This window comes from Silene latifolia, chromosome 11 (genome assembly GCF_048544455.1).
Source record: "Silene latifolia isolate original U9 population chromosome 11, ASM4854445v1, whole genome shotgun sequence".
Taxonomy (NCBI): Eukaryota; Viridiplantae; Streptophyta; class Magnoliopsida; order Caryophyllales; family Caryophyllaceae; genus Silene; species Silene latifolia.
The window spans coordinates 108,595,350-108,617,407 of NC_133536.1; the positions used below are offsets into that span (position 1 = coordinate 108,595,350).

General features: G+C 37.8%; 2 protein-coding genes across 2 annotated transcripts; both read left to right on the forward strand.

Annotated features, from left to right (window-relative positions):
• Positions 1–14,865: 14,865 nt before the first annotated feature.
• Positions 14,866–17,855, forward strand: LOC141613786 (uncharacterized). The gene is made up of 3 exons (XM_074432531.1): positions 14,866–14,940; positions 15,099–15,422; positions 17,586–17,855. The coding sequence occupies exons 1-3, from the start codon at positions 14,866–14,868 to the stop codon at positions 17,853–17,855; spliced, it is 669 nt and encodes a 222-aa protein (XP_074288632.1).
• Positions 17,856–19,406: 1,551 nt separating this feature from the next.
• LOC141613787 (uncharacterized) lies at positions 19,407–20,105 on the forward strand. The gene is made up of 2 exons (XM_074432532.1): positions 19,407–19,628; positions 19,719–20,105. The coding sequence occupies exons 1-2, from the start codon at positions 19,407–19,409 to the stop codon at positions 20,103–20,105; spliced, it is 609 nt and encodes a 202-aa protein (XP_074288633.1).
• The last annotated feature ends 1,953 nt before the right edge of the window (positions 20,106–22,058 follow it).

The following is a 22,058-nucleotide window of genomic DNA, read 5'->3' on the forward strand; positions in this document are numbered from 1 at the left end:
TGCGTGTGTGAGCACGATGATCTTGGTTGGTTCGTGAATTGTATTGCAGGCTAACGTATTATCATTATTGTTATTGTTGTTTGGTTATCCTACTCAACCTCGTGGTTGATTGTGTATTCGTGAACACCAGTGATGAACTATAATGGGGAGCAGATTGATTTCAGGTTAGCTTGTGAGAAGTGCTGAATGCTTAGAGGGGAGCTTTGGGACGAGATCACTCGAGTCTAGAGATCACCTTATTAATATCCAGACACTATTTATTTTAATTCCGATGCGAGTTGTTTAAGTACTCTATAATAATTATTTATCAAGTTGGATATTTGTAATAAACTCTTTTGAGGCACTTTAATAATATATCGTCTTAAAGTACCTTTATATTGTTTGTCTTTTATACTTACTACTTTAGGCAACTGAGATGGTGACACCTTTATTTATTTGAGATGGTATTACAAAGTGCTATCAGAGCGAACGATCCTAAGGCCTAAACAAATGAATTTAATGAACTTAGGACGAGTCTAATAAAATGAACCCGGGGTAGAAACTGTTTAGGAGCCCATTTTTTAGGTTAGGGAGACGTCCTTGATCTGGCCCTTTTCAGTTTTGAGCCGGTCACCTCGAGGAAGGATAAAGAGAGAGAAGGGTGGTTAGCGTGGATGCTTTACCTTAAGGGTCTAATCGTATCTTGAAGTTGCGAGAAGTACTATTTTTATTTGCAGGATGAGAACGAAAGGTAATAAATTTTGAGACAGATGGAGGTAATAGGCATGTGGCCTATGTATGGGTGATAGGATGTGGCCTATATAATGGCAGTGTGGTGATTGAAAATTATTTTGAGCCTGTTTTAATTCATAGCATGAATACGCATGGAGATTTTCTTGAAACATCATAAATGGCATAAGATGGAGAAATATGAATAACGAATTGTTGCATCTTCACATGAATTGATTGTGTATGTGAATTACATGTTTTGTAAATTTCATGTCTAGAGATATGCGGAATGTGTTGCCCTGAGCCTGTAGGCATAGAATTATGAGATTGCATGAATTAAAGACTAAACATGTATCAAAAATAATTAATTGCGGAATAGAAAGAAAAAGAGGCCGTCAGGCCGTGATACCGTGTATACCGTGATGCCGTGGTTGGCGGGCAAGGCCAGCTCGATCAATCACATATTCTTTTGTACGCAGGAAATTTTATCTTCTACCTAATACCCAAAAACTTCTTAGAACGGAAACTTATGTTTCTTATTTTATCTTATTAGAACCCAAATGGCACCCAAGAAAGCTACATCCATAGTTATGACTCAGGAAGAGATCGCTAGGCTCATTACAACCAATGATACGCTGACTGCTGCTTTACAATCAAAGACTGCGACAAAGGATCCTGCTAAGATGAGTGCCGCTATTGCTCGTCATAACCCGATGAAGTATGATGGACTTGGTGAACCGTCATTTCTGGGAGATTGGTGTCGGGAGTTTGACAATCTTTTCGAAGTCTTGAACTATCCAGAGGAATTGCAAGTAGATCAAGCTTCACACTACTTGAAAGGAAAGGCTGGGTTGTGGTGGAACCGCAACAAGGCAGTGATTAGGGAGGCGTGGAAGGAGAGTGATGAACCGTTTGTCTCGTGGAAAGGATTTAAGGATACCTTGAGGGGCACGTTTGTACCTGAACATGTTAGGAGTAACTTTTAGGATTCATTAATCTCAAATGTTAACATATTCATAGTAAGATAGTTTAATTTAGTCATAAATTAAATCGGATCTTATGCATGCAAAACAATTACAAGTATAAGGAGAAAATCAATTCTTACATTGATGATTTCGGAATATGGGCACTAGTAAGTTCACCTTCTTACTAGTTCTTGAGCTCTCCAAAGGTGGAAGAACAAGATTCAAGTGGAGAATCTCTCCTAATGAATTATACCCAAAGTAACACCCTTAATAATAATAATAATTAATATGATCTAGTATTAAATAAAATCTTACTTAAACTTGACACAAAAATTGGATTTTTGTTCTCTTCTTTTTCGGTTAAGAGGAGAGGATTTTATGAGTGTTTCTTTCTCTAAAATATTTCACAAATTGTAGAGAGTTCTTAATTTTTCTTACACTACTAAATTATGTAGTGAATGGTTGAATAATAAGAGAAAAACCCTTGGCTTTTCTTATGCAAAAACCGGGTGGAGGGAAGGGTAGAGGGCCAATGCATGAGCTTCGCATTCTACCCAAGACAAACTAGGTGTGCATGGCTATATGTAGAGTTTAATCATTGTGTTTCCATTTAAAATAAACAACACAATATAAACCCTAATACACCCTCCATTTTTCGGTACACACATAAAGGTCCATTTTATTTTGTCATTTGTCAATTTTGTCATATGTCACATGTTACATGACATGTCACAATATAATGTATTTTTAACATATTAAAAATCAACATATTAATAAAATATTTCACATACAAAATTAACTAGTAATTCTTGATTACTTGTACCAAAATGGTTTATCGAATTATAAATTACAACAACTTGTATTTATAATAAATTATTCATTCTGCTTCAATTGTTTCGTAAACAATAATTCAATCTAAGTAATAAAACAATTCGATTACTTAGACCGTATCTTATTTAATCGAACTACAATGAGACACGTTAATTCTACTCACAAAATCATCCGTCAATTTTAAGCAATTTAATTAACTCGTATCGGCATATGATTAATTAAATGATCAATTAAGAGTATTACCCTATAGGTATGACCTCAGGGTATCAACTGATCACCACCGTCGCACGACAGTAATGTCAAACTCTAGTCAGCCAATCATTACCGATATGTGTGGACCAGTTGACTGTAAAATATTACTTTCCCTCATGCATTCTTAAATATGAGATTTAAACATGTGATCATCATGATCGACAATTGTGATCGCATTATTGTCGGGGACACTTACTCCAACAATCTCCCACTTGTCCTCGACAAGTGTGCGTCACCAATTCTCTTGTCCTATTACTATCTCCCACTCAATGCAAGGTGTCTTTCGGGTCGTACTTGAAAGTGATCATATCGAGAGTGGTTTCCTCGATCTGGAGAATAATTGATTGACCGGAATTATCTACCCTAGATACCTTCCGAGCGTGGCCACGCATTTCCAGTTCATTACTACTCGAGTGGCCCTGAGATATTATTTTAACCCTGACAAAGGGGTGGACAATTCCTATCGCACTATTCCCTTCGACTAGCCACAGCTCATCATAACCCAAAATAAGTCCTTTAACCCCATTTACGAAGGTCGTAGGATCATAAATCAAAGTTACTCAAACGTGCCACCTTGGGCGCGACAGGTCTTTAGTCAAAAGAATCGACTCATTAGAATACTATAGTAGCTCTTGCCACGACCAGGCTATATAAATTTGCCAGAACTCTATAAGCTGTCATTAGGCCCGACAAAGTGTTCCTAACAGTCTGCCTATGTGATCGACTAGTCATCTCATATGACTCTATGGCACTTGAACTTGCCATCAATCGCATCACACTCTAGTCACTTCGAGACGTCACCTCATACAAGTGATTATGGGCAAATACCATGTTAATCCGGGGTCACTTTAACGGGGTTCAATATTGTCTCTACAACCCGTTTGGATGTAACAAAGTACAAGATGAGTTAATGATAACTCAAACGATAAATGTAGACATTTCATTTGAGTATTCAATACCATATTACTACCATATGTCTTACAAGTGTGTTAACACTTGTTGATGCAATAAAAGTTCAACACACCATGTGTCCACGTGCTCAAACTTTCGAATTGCGATTTCCCTTATTTTCATGTCATCTCTCATAGCATGAACTCTACCAAGCACATGTCTAGTCTTCAAACTAGACTTTGGTTCTTTAATCTTGTAAGAAACCCTTTTGTTGTTATCACATAACCAACAATTTGGATTATGGTGGATGGTACAACTTGCACTAGTCAAGTGTTCCACCAACTCACAATGCACTAGGTATATGTTTTGTAGGATCCTGCAACAATTGTCAAGATGATTGGTCTAGGACTTCTCACAAATCCTTGCATTTTAGAAAATACTAGTTTTGTGTAACTTCTTACCACAACCAAGTATCCTTCCAAATTCTTATTTCTCTCTTATCGTAATTGGCTTAGGATCTTCACAAATCCTTATGTGTTTGGAAACTCCAGCATGTATAACTTCTTATCACACAACTGAGTGTTCTTTCAAACTCTAGAATAGCTCATTAGTTCTCCTCGAGAATTCATGACGATTCTTATATGGCTTACCAATGACTCATCATGCTCTAAGCATATGATTTATTTAGGACATGTGCATGATTATTCTAATGGCGGAAACATTAGTGATCTCAATCATGTAGTCAACAGTTCTTAGGTTCAATGAATGACCATGACCATCTCATGGTAATTCCATCTTCATCAATATGAATAACCTACGTATCTTGTTGATTTGATGTGCGCATCTTAATGCTAATCCAACATCCCATGTTTTAATTGGATTCATCTTAGTCCATATTCATCCAGAATTGAAAACTTAAGTGATTTCTTTATCAAAGATAGTATATGCTCGTCATTCTCAATAAGTAATAAGTTGTAAAATTCATGGAGGATGATTACTCCCACTAAATCTCATGTCTACACATGACAATTTCAAACTCCCACTCAATTCCACATGTTTCGTGTTTGACCACTCAATCGAAACACTTCATGAATTGAAATCATTTTTGCTTTGCTAGGTTGTTATGATAAAACCACATATGTTATCAACATATCCTTTCAAAATACCTATTTGGAAAGAGGTTTCGATCTCTAACAATCGAAAGAGATTTTAATCTCTAACTTATTCAAGCGAAGCAATGTCATTATTAAAAGTAAAATTCAACATGGAGTTCATACGTCCCTTTCAAAATACTCATTTAGGAAAGAGGTATAACTTGTCCATTTTATGAAGTTTAGCAATGACTCTAGCATGGTTAACCATTAACTTAGCTATTATCGACATCGATATGTCTTTCTATGCAACTCTTAATCATAAATCTCATTTATATTCAAGGATGCATTTCGTTTCATTAGGCTCTTAAGTAAACGTTAACGTTGAATCTTATTGTTTAGTTTGATCATAATCAAACAAGAATCTTTATGTTTAAGTCTTTTCATTAGTCATGTTCCTTTAAGTACTTTCTTTTGGTCTCCTCACGTAGTTTCCTAAGAACATCTTCTTTTGGTTTCTTCACATGGATCCCATCTATACATAATTAGTAATGTATACAAATTATTTTCTCTTATATAGATCTCATCTACTCAAGGTATACAAATCATTATTTATGTCTTAATATTACTCCCACTCTATCTTTAGAATATATACACTAAATATTCAAAAGATAGCTTTTGTGACACAAATGATGTCCCGGTGAAGAAAGAGAGATATCACATAGATTAATAGACTTATTTGATTTTAAAGATTTAATGGGTGTATGTTGGTTATTAAGTTTCCCTTAAGTGAGTTCATTAACTCAATATCACTTTATAATCGATCATACACAAACTCCAAGCTTATGGACATATAATGAATCTATCATTATAATTGTCTATTGGATCAATTTTAAGTAGATATTCATATGTTTCTATGTCAAGCATATAAAGATGAATTTTAGAACAATTAAAAATACGATAAACGTAGTGACTTGGGTTGCAAACCAAGTCACTATTAATCCAAAATTACAACCATTGTTCAAAGGATTAAAACAAATTTCCATATCAAACAAGGAAATTAAAATAGTTCTAGAAATTCAAAATACAACATGATAATAAAGACGACAAATAAAGCCAAGCTTCATGGGTGGCTACTCATAGCTCCCTCACGATCTCTTAAGCATGCTTTTCCTTGCCCTTTTTGTTGCTTGGAGGAGGCCCTAATTACAATAAAAAGGGGATACTTTATCACAACTTGTATCAAAATACCAAAGTTGAATTAGAAACATAAAAGAAGGGATAGTCATTTACCTACTAGAGTGATCTTTCCAGATTTGATGTCACCAAGATATTTGGAACAATTCCTCTTCCAATGTCCAATGCCATTACAATAATGGCACTTGTCAAGGGGACCCTTCTTGGGTTGGGAAGTGCTAGCTTCAAAAGTTCTAGCCTTGGTTTTCAGGGGAGTTTGCCTCTTGCCCTTTTTGCCACTTTTCTTGAAGGTTCCCTTGCTCTTATTGCTTATATTGAGCACATTCTTAGGGGAGCTAACATTTAGCCCCATGTCCCTTTCGGCTTGCACAAGTAACTTGTGCAACTCTTCAAGGGACACATCCTTGTCTTGCATGTTGAAATTCACCCGGAATTGCACATATGCTTTGACTTTGCTTAAGGAGTCAAGAATTCTATCAATGATGAGTTCTTTGGAAATTTCAACTTTTTGAATCTTCAATGTCTCGACATGCTCCAACAATTTGAGCACATGAGGGCTAACCTTTTGGCCCTCTTTGAAGTCGAGATCAAAGAATGCCGAGGCCGCCTCATATTGAACGATCCTCGGTGTTTGTGAAAACATTGTCACAAGCTTAGAGTAGATTTCATAGGCGATGCCCATCTTAAAGGCTCTCCTTTGGAGATCCGCCTCCATAGCAAATATTAATACATTTTTGATTGCGGCGGACTCTTTGTGGTAAGCTTCGTATGCTTCCCTAGTGGCGGCACTTGACCTAGCATTAGGTTCGGGTGGAGAGGCCTCAATGAGGTAACGAAGCTTGTTGTCACCTGGAGCGGCTAATTTGAGTTGGGCATCCCAATCGGAGAAATTTGACCCATTGTTTTCAAGTTTACATCGATCCATAAAGGATCGGAGCCATGAAACATTAGTGAGAGTGTTTGCGTTGGTGTTTGGTGCGGCCATTTTTTATTGAAAAATAAAAGCGGTCTACAGAACAAAATAGAAGGTATAAAACATTTATCGTTTTATTAATAATACTCGTAAATAATTTAAATTTAAACAAGTTTTATTGCATTTATCTAGTGACCTCTACCCAACTATGATAAATGATTCCAAGATCCAAGTTCATATCAACTCGGGTACGGTGAAGCCGGATAATCCCTCATCAATATAACTCAGTGGATTAACTCTTTAATCGATTCTACTTTTAGAATTCTTGGTTGATAAAATTACATTAATATTTATCTTTAGCCTGGAACACATGCGACTACGGTCACGAATACTTCTGTTGAGCTCAATCCAAATTTCGAAGTAATAACATTTTACTACCTACTTACCCAACGTAACAAGGTTTGTATTACGGTGAAGCCGGATTAACTCCCTTATGAAATTGGGTTTCGTGGGTTCTACTATTTGGTAAGGCTAAATCTCAATTATTAATTTAGCGAGAGGTCATGTCAATTTATTATCTATCATGTTTTAAGTGAACTAAAGCGGTGAACTACGATAATTATAATTGACACGGTCGATGACTCGATTAAAGAAAATGCATGTTTAGTTATGGTGATTTAGCGATGCATGCAAACATATAAAGAAAATATAAAGCATAAATATAAAGTCCTAGTATGGCCTTCCTAAAATAGTAAATCTAATAAATTATTACAAATTCGGAAACCAACTTCTTGGTCCCTTGAACTTCGGTCTTGGCACGCATCTCGAGGTAACATCGTCTTCATGGAAACTCCGGGAAATTACAAAATAATAAATAAAATTACATAATTTCCTATTATACATTTGTAATAAAAATAAATCTATTAAATTACAAAACAGTGATACGAGATCACAATAATTACAACCGAATCGATATTCCCATGCATTTCGGGTAATACCAATTAAAACTAAGGCCATACTAAGTAAAATTACATAATTCAAAAATTATATAAATCAAAAAAATATGACAATCATAAATTAAATGCAGCATTATAATATATAGAACATGCTTAATTTTATGCTAAATCGCCTTTTAAGAACCAATATCGTATATTTTACCGGTTTTTATGGATTTGCGTGATTATAAACTTGTTAAAATCACAAAATGTTACATAAATTCATATTTATGTTCAAGTTAATTTCCCTAACCATATTGGGACTCAAAACTTAGTCTTCACTGACATTTTGACAATAATTCAACTTGATTTCTTAATATTGTTCATAATGGACCCAAAAATACATTTTTATATTATAAACTCCAAATTAAATTATAATAATTTCAAGGGATAATTCACGTGGTGCCCCTGAGGTTTGGCTTAATTCACATGGTACCCCTAGGTTTAGGAATGTGCACATGGTACCCCTGAACTTTCGTTTTAGTGCATCATCTGCCCTTAATTTTTATTCCGTTATAACAGTGTTAACTCTCCTCAACCTAACACCTCCCCCCCTCTCAACCTAACATCTTTTCCCCCAATTTCACTCATAAACAAATAAAAAAAAATTACACCTCCCTGACTTCCTCATAACTATGAACGATTATCCTCCACACCTCAACAATCAATCACATCAACACGAGAAAACCCAAAATCAGCTTCTTGTTTTTCATGAAAACTTGTTCATTTTGATCAAATCTCCATCATCATCATCATCATCTTTGGTGTTGTATTCCAGGGTAATCAAAATGAAGATGATGATGAAGATTTGATATATATACTAGAATACAAAATTGTTAGTCAAGCTAATCTCCTAAATTGTAGGAGTAAAAGAAGTAACAAATTAACAAATTATAATAACAAATAATTGGGATTTTTCTTTAAAAATAATATTTGTGTAAAACTCTACAAAAAAGGGCGATTTTTCTCTCAACTTTGCGTGATTTCTGATCCGCCATTGTTGCGCTATGGCTCGAGGAAGAGGAAGACCAAGGAAAGAAACGCAATCGCTTGATTGCTCGGGAGATGATCAAGCAGCAGATACCAAAATCTTGGATAATCATGGAGAAATCGTAGAGAATTCTCAAACCCAGGTGAAATATGTTCCTCAAAGTTCACCAACTGGTAATGCTCTTATTGCCCAAGATTTACATAATTTCGCCATTAAATCTTCTTTGCGTCCTATTCAGAATGCTTCAGTAGTATGTCAATTAGGGGAGAATTTGTTTGATCCTGTTTTCCATATATCTTCATCTACTGTTATTCCTCATGTTGATGTGATCGATTATTGAGGTGTGGAGGATAATCGTTTATGGTTATGAGGAAGTGAGAGAGGTGTACTTTTTTTTTTATTTGTTTATGAGTGAAATTGGGGGAAAAGATGTTAGGTTGAGGAGGAAAAGGTGTTAGGTTGAGGAGAGTTAACACCGTTATAACGGAATAAAAATTAAGGGCAGATGGTGCACTAAAACGAAAGTTCAGGGGTACCATGTGCATATTCCTAAACCCAGGGGTACCAAGTGAAATAAGCCAAACCTCAGGGGCACCACGTGAATTATCCCTAATTTCAAATAATTTCAAAACTTGAAATTCAAACTCATGAACATTCTGGAAAATACCATGACACTCATAATGTTCAAAACTTAGGTTAAAAATTTTGAAAAAGTTTCGAGAAAAACATCGTTGCGGTTTATCGGTTTTATCAAATATGACCATTAAAATATGAGAAAATTAATTTTAATCAACTTTTAACTTTTAGATCTGAAATGTGGGATAAAATGCAACATTTGACATTTTTCTTTAGTCATGAAATATGTTTTAGCATTATAGGCTAATTTAAGTCACTATTTATTGAATTTTTACTCAAAAATTCATAAATCATGGAAAAGAAGTTCAATCCATCTAAGATTTTTACACACACTGAGTAAAAATGCATGTGACAACATATAAAATTTTCATGACCAGATTCAAAATATAACTCATATTAACCTAATAAACCCTTTAAATTCGATTTAAACTCATAAAATTCATATTTTATGCAAAATAACTTAGTTTTTCACGAAATTTAACATGCAACCAGTAGATAATATATGTGAAAACATATCCAAATATCACTGAAAAATTCGAAGTTTAGCTATTTTTCGTCCAAAAATGACATTTTTCTCATAAAAATCACATTTTAACATATATATAATGAACAATAAAATCCATAAATCAACCCAAATATCCCAAAAACATTTTAGGACCAGAAATTTTTAACATGCAAAATTATTTCATGATTTATCTTCATAAATTGTAAATAACAAGTTTTATTTGTTAACTAATTAACTCGGAAAAACAAACCCGATTTTGCATGCACCAACCTTGTGCTCTGATACCACTGGTTAGGATTCATTAATCTCAAATGTTAACATATTCATAGTAAGATAGTTTAATTTAATCATAAAATTAAATCGGATCTTATGCATGCAAAACAATTACAAGTATAAGGAGAAAATCAATTCTTACATTGATGATTTCGGAATATGGGCACTAGTAAGTTCACCTTCTTACTAGTTCTTGATCTCTCCAAAGGTGGAAGAACAAGATTCAGGTGGAGAATCTCTCCTAAGGAATTATACCCAAAGTAACACCCTTAATAATAATAATTAATATGATCTAGTATTAAATAAAATCTTACTTGAACTTGACACAAAAATTGGATTTTTGTTCTCTTCTTTTTCGGTTAAGAGGAGAGGATTTTATGAGTGTTTCTTTCTCTAAAATATTTCACAAATTGTAGAGAGTTCTTAATTTTTCTTACACTACTAAATTATGTAGTGAATGGTTGAATAATAAGAGAAAAACCCTTGGCTTTTCTTATGCAAAAACCGGGTGGAGGGAAGGGTAGAGGGCCAATGCATGAGCTTCACATTCTACCCAAGACAAACTAGGTGTGCATGGCTATATGTAGAGTTTAATCATTGTGTTTCCATTACCAACGAGTAATTAATAGAGCGCGATGAGAGAGAAGCTTAGAGAGAGAAACGGCTCTAACTTCTAGGGTTCCTGATATTCATAGCAATGGCTAGGAAGAAACATACATCTCCTCCGCGATCTGTTACTCAAATTAATGCACAAAATAATCCAAAAAATAATAATAATTCATCAGCTATTAATACTAATACTAATATTTCTAATAATCAAACAATTAATTCTAGTAACAATAATCAATTGAGTCCTAATTCTGATACTGGTAATAATTCGAATACTTTACAAGTGGAAATTGTGGATGTTGAACTTGAGACGGTGTGTAAGGAAGTAGATGCTCAAATTCAGAATGTTGCGGTACTTAAGGAAGGACTTGTTCTATCTGAGAATCCTAATGATTGGGTGGAGGTATCTGGTCAGAAGCAAGGTGACGTGACTCAATCAGCTCGTCTTGAACCAATTGATGAGAATGATACTGCAGTGATTGAACCACGGAAACTGTTGCTGAAACTTACTGAGGAGGATGTTAAGGACAAAATAGCATACTGGAAACTGGCGGTTTATGGCTATGTCATGGGTGCGAATCCGCCATGGGAAGTTCTGGATGGATTTCTGCGTCGGATTTGGTCTGCGTATGAAATTTCGAAGATCTCCTTCCTTCCGAATGGTCTTTTTGTGGTAAGATTCGCTAAACCTGAGCACCATAAACTGGTTCTGGCAAATGGTATGTTTTTGTTTGATGGTAAGCCCATTGTTATCAGACCATGGGACCCTTCAGTAAGAATTTCAAAGGTGTCAGTTAAGAAGGTACCTATTTGGGTTAAATTGGTTGGACTAGACCTGAAATTTTGGGGTGCTAAGTGTTTGGAGAAATTGGCTAGTCTGGTTGGAAGGTTTGTCAGGATTGATGACTCTACATTAGATAAGACTTTGCTAGGCTATGCTAGAATAATGGTAGAAGTTGAAATAGACCAGTCTTTTCCTACTAGTGTTGCCTTTGAAGATGAATTGGGAACTGAGGTTAAGTTGGCTATAGAATATGACTGGCTTCCTATCACTTGTACTCAATGTAAAGGGATTGGGCATGCCACTAATGCGTGCATGAGAAAAGTGATAGGGGAGAAAAGACCTTTGGCCAAACAACCTCAGAGACAGGTATGGCAGCCTAAGAAAGCTAGTGGTAAGGACACTACTCATGTGGACCTAAAGGAATTTCCTCCACTAGTCTCTCATAAGAAGCAGTTGGCTTTACCCCCTAATTCTAGTGGGCTGGTTACTCCAGTAGTTGCCCCTGGACCTATCTATACTCCAGCAAGGGTAATTACAAGAATGACTAGGCATGATTCAAGGAATGTTGGAGGGCAGGGCACTGTGTTCTCTGTGAACTATCAAGCTGAAATGGCAAAAGCTACTGGTAATGCTAAAATGGTGGATAAAGGAGGTGGAGGAGAGGAGGTTTGCCCTCCTAATGACTAGGTTTGGAATGTGGAATATTAGGGGCCTGAACAGTGATACTAAACATAAAGATGTAAAATGGTTTCTACATCAAAATAATGTAGATATGTTTGGGCTCCTTGAGACTAGGGTCAAACCTGGCTCTCTAAATAGAATAGCTAATAAAGTATGTAGGAATTGGAATTATGTCACCAATACTGGCTGTCATCCTGGTGGCAGGATTTGGATCCTTTGGAACTCTGGAACCCTTGAGGTGGATGTATTGGAAATTGATTCTCAATATATTCATACTAAAGTTAAGGAGAGAGTAACTGGGTTTGAATTTGTAGCTATCTATGTTTATGCTTTTAATAAACTTGAAGATAGGACTTCTCTTTGGAATAATCTTGTTAGAATGTGTGTGGCTGGTCCTTGGGTTGTACTGGGGGATTTTAATAATGTTATGTATGCCAATGAGAGGTTGGGTAAAGTAGTGAAGGATGATGAAATGCTCTCATTCCAAAGTACTGTAGCCAGCTGTGATTTAAATGATCTTCATACTACTGGTGCGTTTTTTACTTGGAATAACAAGCATCCAAGTGAAACTAGAGTCTTTAGTAGAATAGATATGGTCCTTGTCAATGGGGCTTGGCTGACTAAGTGTTCTGATTGGTTTGCTCACTTTCAACCTGAGGGTTCTTTTGATCACTGCCCCTGCATTATCTCTTGTGGTGGAACTAGCAATGTCAATAAGAAACCCTTCAAATTTTTCAACATGTGGACCAAAGTTGTTGAGTTCAAAACTGTGGTGCAGCAGGGATGGGATATTCTTGTGGTTGGTACTCCTATGTACCAGGTTGTAAGAAAGCTCAAGTTGCTCAAACCTGCATTGAAAAGCCTGAACTCTGAGCTGTTCTCTGACATTGAGAGAAATGCTGATGTAGCTTTTAATATGCTCACTGAGTGTCAAGTGCAGCTGCAGCAAGACCGTACTAATGTTAGCTTAATGGACCAGGAGAAACAACTGAGGGAGTCTTATATGCTTTTGGCTGGTGCTAGAGATGATTTTTTGAAGCAGAAGGCTAAATGTGATTGGGCAAAAGATGGTGACTCTAATTGTGAGATGTTCCATCAAGCTATCAGGCAGAGACACCTTCACAATAAAGTTTTTCAGATTGAGAATAGTAGGGGTGTGCAATGTAATGATCCTGGTGATATCTTGCAAGCATTTGTGGATTATTACCAGGAGTCGCTTGGTTCAAATGCCAAGACTAGTGATTTCTATCAGCATATTGTTACTCATGGAGAGCAGGTGGAGTTTAGTGACTGGGATAGGATGTGTAGGATCCCTAGTGAGGAGGATGTTATGAGGGTTCTATTTTCTATTCCTGATGATAAAAGTCCAGGCCCTGATGGCTATACGAGTTGTTTCTTTAAGGCTAGTTGGTCATTTGTTAAAAAGGATGTGTATGCTGCTGTCAAGGATTTTTTTGTGCATGGTAAGCTGCTTACTCAAGTAAATTGTACCACCCTTGTCCTTATTCCTAAAGTAGACAGTCCTAGATCAGTCAAGGAATTCAGGCCAATAGCCTGCTGTAACACTCTATATAAGATCATCTCTAAGCTTTTGTGTGAGAGGCTAAGTGTTGTCCTTGATCAGATTATTAGTCCTACCCAGAGTTCTTTTATCAAGGGCAGGAGCATCCTAGGTAACATCCTCATCAGCCAGGATTTGGTTAGACTTTACACTAGGAAAAGTGTCTCCCCTAGATGCCTCATGAAGGTTGATCTCAGGAAAGCATATGACTCCATAGAATGGATTTTTGTTGAACAAATGATGAAGGCTCTTAATTTCCCTCCTAAGCTGATTGGTCTGGTTATGCAATGTGTCACTTCTACCTCCTATTCCATTGCCCTCAATGGTCAGCTCCATGGTTTCTTTCATGGTAAAAGGGGACTCAGACAGGGGAATCCCATGTCTCCTCTTTTATTTACACTTTGCATGGAGTACTTGAGTAGGCTTCTCAAGACAGTTAGCCAGATGCAGGGATTTCACTTCCACCCTCTTTGTAAAGATCTGAAACTCACCCATCTTATGTTTGCAGATGACCTGCTCATTTTTTGCAAAGGAGAAACCAGGACAGTTTTTATTGTGATGGAAGCTTTCAATTGTTTTTCCAATGCCTCAGGTTTAAATATCAATTCTGAAAAATATGACTTTTATTGCAATGGGATGAGTCCTGCCATTGTCCAAAACGTGCTCCATGGAACTGGATTTAAAAAGGGAGATTTGCCTTTTAAATATTTGGGAGTTAAAATTTCTCATAAACGATTATCTAAGATTGACTGCAACATACTTGTTGATAGAATGATCAACAGAATTAGGGGGTGGAATAGCAGGAAGATATCTTACTCTGGAAGGCTAGTGTTAGTCAAGTCTGTATTGGCTACTATCCACAATCACTGGGCACAAATTTTTGTGCTACCTGTTGGGGTTATGGAGAGGATCTAGGCCTTGTGTAGGAATTTCCTGTGGGAAGGAGAGGATAAATATTCTAAAGCTCCCTTAGTGGCTTGGAATGTATTATGTCATAGCAAGGAATTTGGAGGTTTGGGGATTATTGACAGCAAACTCTGGAATATTGCAGCTATTGGTAAGCTGGTTTGGTGGTTGGCAAGCAAGCAGGACCATCTTTGGATTAAATGGGTCAACAACATTTACATCAAAGGGGCTAACTGGTGGCAGTATGAACCTACCAACTATAGTTCTTAGGCTTGGCGCAAAATTTATGCAGTTAAGAATACTATGCAGGCAGGGTATGTTCAGGGGAAATGGAGAGGTATAGATGATCCTTATACCATTGCTGATGGATACACTTGGTTATTGCAAGTGCCTGCTGTGAAGGTTACCTGGTACAAAGTTGTTTGGAACAGGTATAATTTGCCAAAATGGAGTTTTATCATGTGGCTTAGGCAGCATCACAGGTTACTTACACTCGACAGGTTGAGGAAAATGGGAATGGATGTGCCCTCTCTATGCTTTATATGTGGTTTGGATACTGAGGATCACGATCATTTGTTCAGTCAATGCTGGTTTGCCAAACAATGTTATCATCTTGCTGCTAACTGGCTGCATGTAACACCCCCATTTATTTAAGGACCTGGACTAGGACTCCTCAGATAAATGACGGTGTTACCATCTCGGAAATCCGAGGCAGTAGATAACAAAGGGAAGAAAACAGAGTACTTTATTAAAATGTTTATAGCGAGATTACAACTGGAAATAAAACTAAGTCTCAAAATACGACCAAAAGATAAAGTCTGATAAAACTACTAAAAAGACTAAGGTGGGCTAGGCACTAAGTCAGTCATCCAAGCTCTCTTCCCGGCCAGCTCCCGTCAGTCTCTGAAATACCTGTCAATCTGCTCACCAATAATTGGATCATCACAGGCGTACACGAATACACAGGGTCAGCCACGAAGTTGAGTAGGTAATACAATAAAACAGCAACATAATACACATGTTCCTCCATCACCACCACCGCCATCACAACTCATAACCCGGACAACCCAGCCATACCGATCCCCGGTAGACTATACATCGACCGTAGCCGATATGCCAGCTCGCAGCTGAGGACACCAGGGCAAGTCCTGCAGAACCCGCCTGGGCCTTATCACCACACCATACTCACCTCCACCTCCACCAACTCCGATGCAATAATATATTAAAACAGTTCAACGATAATACTTAACGGAATTAAATCAGACAATCATATTATAACATGTAAATCACCGATTCAGTCAATCCAGTCACATAGTACTATATCAAGTCCAGTGTATTCCCCTACCTCAAATAGCGGTAAAAAGCTAACTGCAGATCAGAAGTACTCCACCCGAAACTCGCCACCTAAACATATACATAACATAATTAATTCACTTAACTATTCCCGTTCCCATACTCAAGAGTCACTATAAGTAAAAACTTTCCCAAATTAGAAGTTACCAAAAATATGAGTTACCCAAAATAGAAAGTTTCCTAAAATGGGAAGTTTCCAAAATAGCAAATACCAAAAATAGCAGGTTACTAAAAATAGTAACCTTCCCGAAATAAAATCCCGACTCAAAGCCCAAATATATTATTCCATCATCGCTACTTAATATTGACTTAATAACTAAAACTAATAATAGAAATAATAGAAACATACATATTTTCCGACTTACTAAAATAGAAACCGTAACAAAATTACCCAAAAACAACAACTCAACCCGACACACAAACACCCCCCTTCAACCCGACACAACTCACTCCAACAGCCACCAACCCTCACCGCCGACCACCAGGCCTAACACCAGGTCTGGCCTGGGCACCTCCAACCACCACCAACGTGGTCGACCCACGCCGGTGGTCAGAACCACCACCACCAACACCCCCTGTTTGCAACCCAGCCGCCACAAAACGCCACAACAGGCCCCTTTCCCGACTCGCCTGCCACCACGACACACCCCTGCCACCTTACCAACCACCACCCTTGCCACCACCGTCGAACGGCGACTCTGACACACGTGGCACCACTGATTCGACCTCCCCCGAGTCCACGGTGGTGCCACCCCATTACCCCATGTCTGAAATGAAACAAAAACCACCCAAACAACCCCGACACCTAATCACCACCACTGCAACCACCAACAGCGATGACAACCACTCAACCTACAACCACACGACTCGACTCACCACCAGCAACACAACCCACACCCCGACGTCTGCTACAACAGTCCCTAAACGACGTACAACTCAGATCAAACTAGCGTGACAGAAATGAAAACAGGGAACCTTACCTATGACGGCCGTCGATCTGTGCTATTCCGGCAAGTACAACCACCCTCGTCCACCAGCAACGGCTTCCCTAGACTCACGGCAGACCCTACTCCCTCCACACTCTCCGGCGTGCACTCGTTGGCTGTAAAAGGGGCTTGTGGCGTGGAAGAAAAAGGGGTTGATGATGATGGTGTGTAAAATGACGGTAGGAAGGGGGATTGGGTTTTAAGGTTGAATTAGGGTTTTGTTTTAGGGTTTTGGTGAGGTAAAAAGGTAAATGGGTAAGTGGGTAAATGGGTTATAACACCTCGACCCAAAATGCCAGCTAAAACTATAAACCCGACTCATCTTACAATATGAATCAATTAATCACCTTTACGCTTTTACCATTACCATAACAACATGATTTAATTACCTTTACGCTACTATTAAATAATAATATCTCGCTCAATCGATAATAAAATACGGGGTATTACACTGCAGGTGTCAGTAGATGTACTGAGTAGTTGTGGGAAATTGCTGAAGCACAGGTGTTCAATGTTTATCAGGCAAGTTTGTATGGCTGCAGTAGTTGGTATATCTTATGGTATTTGGAGATGTCGAAATTTATGCAGGCTGGAAGGATATGTTACTCATCCAAGCAAGCTGGTAGCTCAAGTTCAGCAGGATTGCAGAAGACGTGTGTCTGGCATATTCTCTGGGAGTATGAACAGAACTGACAAAGATTGGTGCAGGAGTGTAGGCCTAATTTAGATGTCTAGTGTTAAAATTCCCCTAGTTTGCCTATATTGATCAGTTGTATACGTGATGAAAAACTGGTGATGTATTGGTGTATCTTGATATTTGAGCTTAATACTACTTACATTTCACAAAAAAAAAACACAATATAAACCCTAATACTCCCTCCATTTTTCGGTACACAAATAAAATGGAAGGTCCATTTTATTTTGTCATTTGTCAATTTTGTCATATGTCACATGTTACATGACATGTCACAATATAATGCATTTTTAACATATTAAAAATCAACATATTAATAAAATATGTCACATACAAAATTAACTAGTAATTCTTGATTACTTGTACCAAAATGGTTTATTGAATTATAAATTATATCAACTTGTATTTATAATAAATTATTCATTTTGCTTCAATTGTTTCGTAAATAATAATTCAATCTAAGTAATAAAACAATTCGATTACTTAGACCGTATCTTATTTAATCGAATTACAATGAGACACGTTAATTCTACTCACAAAATCATCCGTCAATTTTAAGCAATTTAATTAACTCGTATCGGCATATGTTTAATTAAATGATCAATTAAGAGTATTACCCTATAGGTATGACCTCAGGGTATCAACTGATCACCACCGTCGCACGACAGTAATGTCAAACTCTAGTCAGCCAATCATTACCGATATGTGTGGACCAGTTGACTGTAAAATATTACTTTCCCTCATGCATTCTTAAATATGAGATTTAAACATGTGATCATCATGATCGACAATTGTGATCGCATTATTGTCGGGGACACTTACTCCAACAGTAAGATGAGGTCGGAGTTTGACTCGTTTAAAATGACAGAGGAGATGACCATAGAAGATTATCATAACAGATTCATGGAGTTAGCTGAGTATGAGTCGGATTTGAATTATGGAGAGGAGGTGTTGGCTTTAAGGTTTGAGAAGGGTTTAACTACGCGTATCAAGAAGAGGTTGGCAGCTGGAGAGCCGAGTACTACCGTAGAGGAAGTGTGCCAAAGAGCGGGACATGCCGAGAGAATTACCGACATGGTGAACGAGGAAAAGAAAGACAAGGGTGAAAAGAGGAAGGTTGAGGCTACGAGTGAAGGGACTGGAGGAAACAAGAAGCAGAATTTCAATCAACATCGTTCGTTTTCTGCCGGTGGAGCCGTGGGTGGAGGTGGTTTCGGCCGTGGTAAGATGACAGGTGGAGCGAGTGGTACGAAGAGACCACAATGCTATGGATGCGGAAAGTTTGGTCATAAGATTGTGGAGTGTAGGATTACTGCGAGGAGGAATAGCATGAATAATATGAATGGAGGATTTAGTAGTGGAACTTTTAATGGATTTAAAACACCAGCACCTAGCTATGGAAGCAATCGTTTTAACGGATCTTGGAACAATAAGAGGAGCTATAACAACAGCAACAACTTTCAGAATCGTGTAAACAATAGCCAAGGCAACGGAAATGGAGAGAACCAGAATGGCACCGGAAAGCAAGGAGTGGTGTTGACATCTACGGTGTAGGGTGGTGTGAAGAACAGTGGTAAGTTGTTCATGATAGGAAAAGAGGTAGCTGAGGGAGTTGCTCATGTGGTTTCTGGTACTTTTCTAACCAACTCTAAGCCATCTTATGTTTTGTTTGATTCAGGAGCAACTCATTCATTTATATCTAGTGACCATGCTAAAGTGATGGGATTGGATGACCCAGTAGTAATTAAAGATAAAGTAACAATACCTTCTGGGGAATCGATAATATACACCAAAATGTTTAGGAATGTGAATATCCTTATAGGCGAAGTTTTATTTCCTATGGACTTAATAGAATTTCCGTTAGGAGGATTTAAGATTATTTTGGGAATGGATTAGTTGAGTAGAAATAGAGCTTTCATAGATTGTTATCAAAAGAAAGTATCTTTGAAAGGACCAAAAGGAGTTAGAGTGTCTTATAGGGGATTTGTGGTGAAACCTAAAGTGAGACTTATATCAACAGTTACCTTGAAGTCTTGTTTGAGGAAGGGAGGAGAGTTGATTTTGTGCCACGTGTGGGACACGCGTGAGGCGGTAAAAGGCCCGGGCGAAATTCCCGTGGTGTGTGAGTTTCAGAATGTGTTTCCAGAAGAAATTCCAGGTTTACCTCCAAAGAGAGATGTGGACTTTAATATCGAGCTTAAACCAGGGACTGGATCTATTTCTAGGGCACCTTACAAGATGAGGCCTAAGGAGTTGGAGGAGTTAAAGAAGCAGTTGGAGTAATTGCTAGAGAAGGGTTATATAAGACCAAGTGTGTCGCCTTGGGGAGTGCCAATTTTATTTGTTAAGAAGAAGGATGGGAGTATGAGATTCTACATAGATTACAAAGAGCTGAACAATGTAACAATTAAGAATAGATATCCTTTGCCTAGGATTGATGATTTATTCGATCAGTTGAGTGGAGCTGGAATTTTTTCTAAAATTGACTTAAGGTCGGGATACCATCAGTTGAGAGTTAAGGAGGAAGATGTACCTAAGACTGATTTTAGGACGAGGTATGGGCATTATGAGTTTGTAGTTATGCCTTTCGGTTTGACTAAGGCACCCGCAATTTTTTTGGATTTGATGAATAGAGTGTTTAGCCCTTATCTTGATCAATTTGTAGTAGTCTTTATTGATGACATATTGGTGTACTCTAAGAATAAAGAGGAGCATGAGAAGCATTTAAGAATTTTTTTGCAAACTTTGAGGGAGAATGACTTATATGCTAAGTTGAGTAAGTGTGAGTTTTGGTTGGATAAAGTAGCATTTCTGGGACACGTAGTTTCAAAGGAAGGAGTGTAGGTTGATCCAGGTAAGATCGAAGCGGTAACTAAATGGGAGAAACCAAAGAATATGGCGGATGTGCGAAGTTTTCTGGGATTGGCTGGCTACTACAGGAGGTTTGTGAAGGATTTCTCTAAGTTAGCTAAGCCTTTGACTGCGTTGATGAGAAAGGAGAATAGATTTAAGTGGGATGAGAATTGTGAAACAGCGTTTCTAACCTTGAAGGAGCGTTTGACCACAGCACCTATATTAGCTTTGCCAGAAGGGAGTGAGGATTTCGAGGTGTATACTAATGCTTCAAAAAATGGATTGGGATGTGTGCTAATGCAAAGAGGGAGAGTAATCGCCTATGCTTCGAGACAGTTGAGACCGTATAAAGAAAATTACCCAACGCACGATCTAGAGTTAGGGGCGGTCGTGTTTGCTCTTAGGTTATGGAGGCATTATTTATATGGAGCTACTTTTAAGGTATTTTCTGACCATAAGAGCCTTAAGTATATTTACACTCAGAAGGAGCTTAATATGAGACATATGAGGTGGATAGAATTAATTGGAGATTATGATATGGAGATAATTTACCACGGGGGAAAGGCTAATGTAGCAGCAGATGCTTTGAATAGGAAGTCGGTTCATGCCTTATGTTTAGCTATGTCGCGGGTTAAGTTGCAAGATGAATTAAGGGAAATGGGAATTTGTGTAATAAGGAAGGGGATTCAGTTGGATACCTGACGGTTGAACCAGAACTGTATGCGGAAATCCGGGAGAAACAAAAAGGGGATCCAAAGTTGGAGAAGTGGCGCGCGGCCGTGGGGGAAGGCGTGCCGTCACGATTTGTTGTAGGAGTAGATGGTGGTTTGAGATTCGATAAGAGGTGGTGCGTACCTGATAACGAGGAATTGAAAAGAAAGATTTCACTGAAGCACATTCTACACCATATTCTGTGCATCCTGGAGGAGATAAGTTGTACAAGGATTTGAAGAAGACGTTTTGGTGGCTAGGAATGAAAAGGGAAGTTGCTGAGTTTGTTTCTAGATGCCTGGTTTGCCAAAGGGTGAAAGGTGAGCATAAGAGACCACAAGGGAGAGTGCAATCTTTAGATGTACCTGAATGAAAGTGGGAGAGTATTTCTATGGATTTTATCGTTGGTTTGCCTCGTACTGAGAAAGGGAATAATATGATTTGGGTGATAGTAGATCGTTTGACTAAGACATCACACTTTATTCCAATGAAGGATACATGGAGTAAGGCCGAGTTAGCTACAGCATATGTTAAGAATGTCGTGAGGTTACACGGAATTCCTAAGGCTATAATTTCTAACCGTGATTCGAGGTTTATTAATTCCTAAGGATATTGTTTCTAACCATGATTCGAGGTTTATTTCTAAGTTTTGGCAAGAATTGCAGGAGTGTA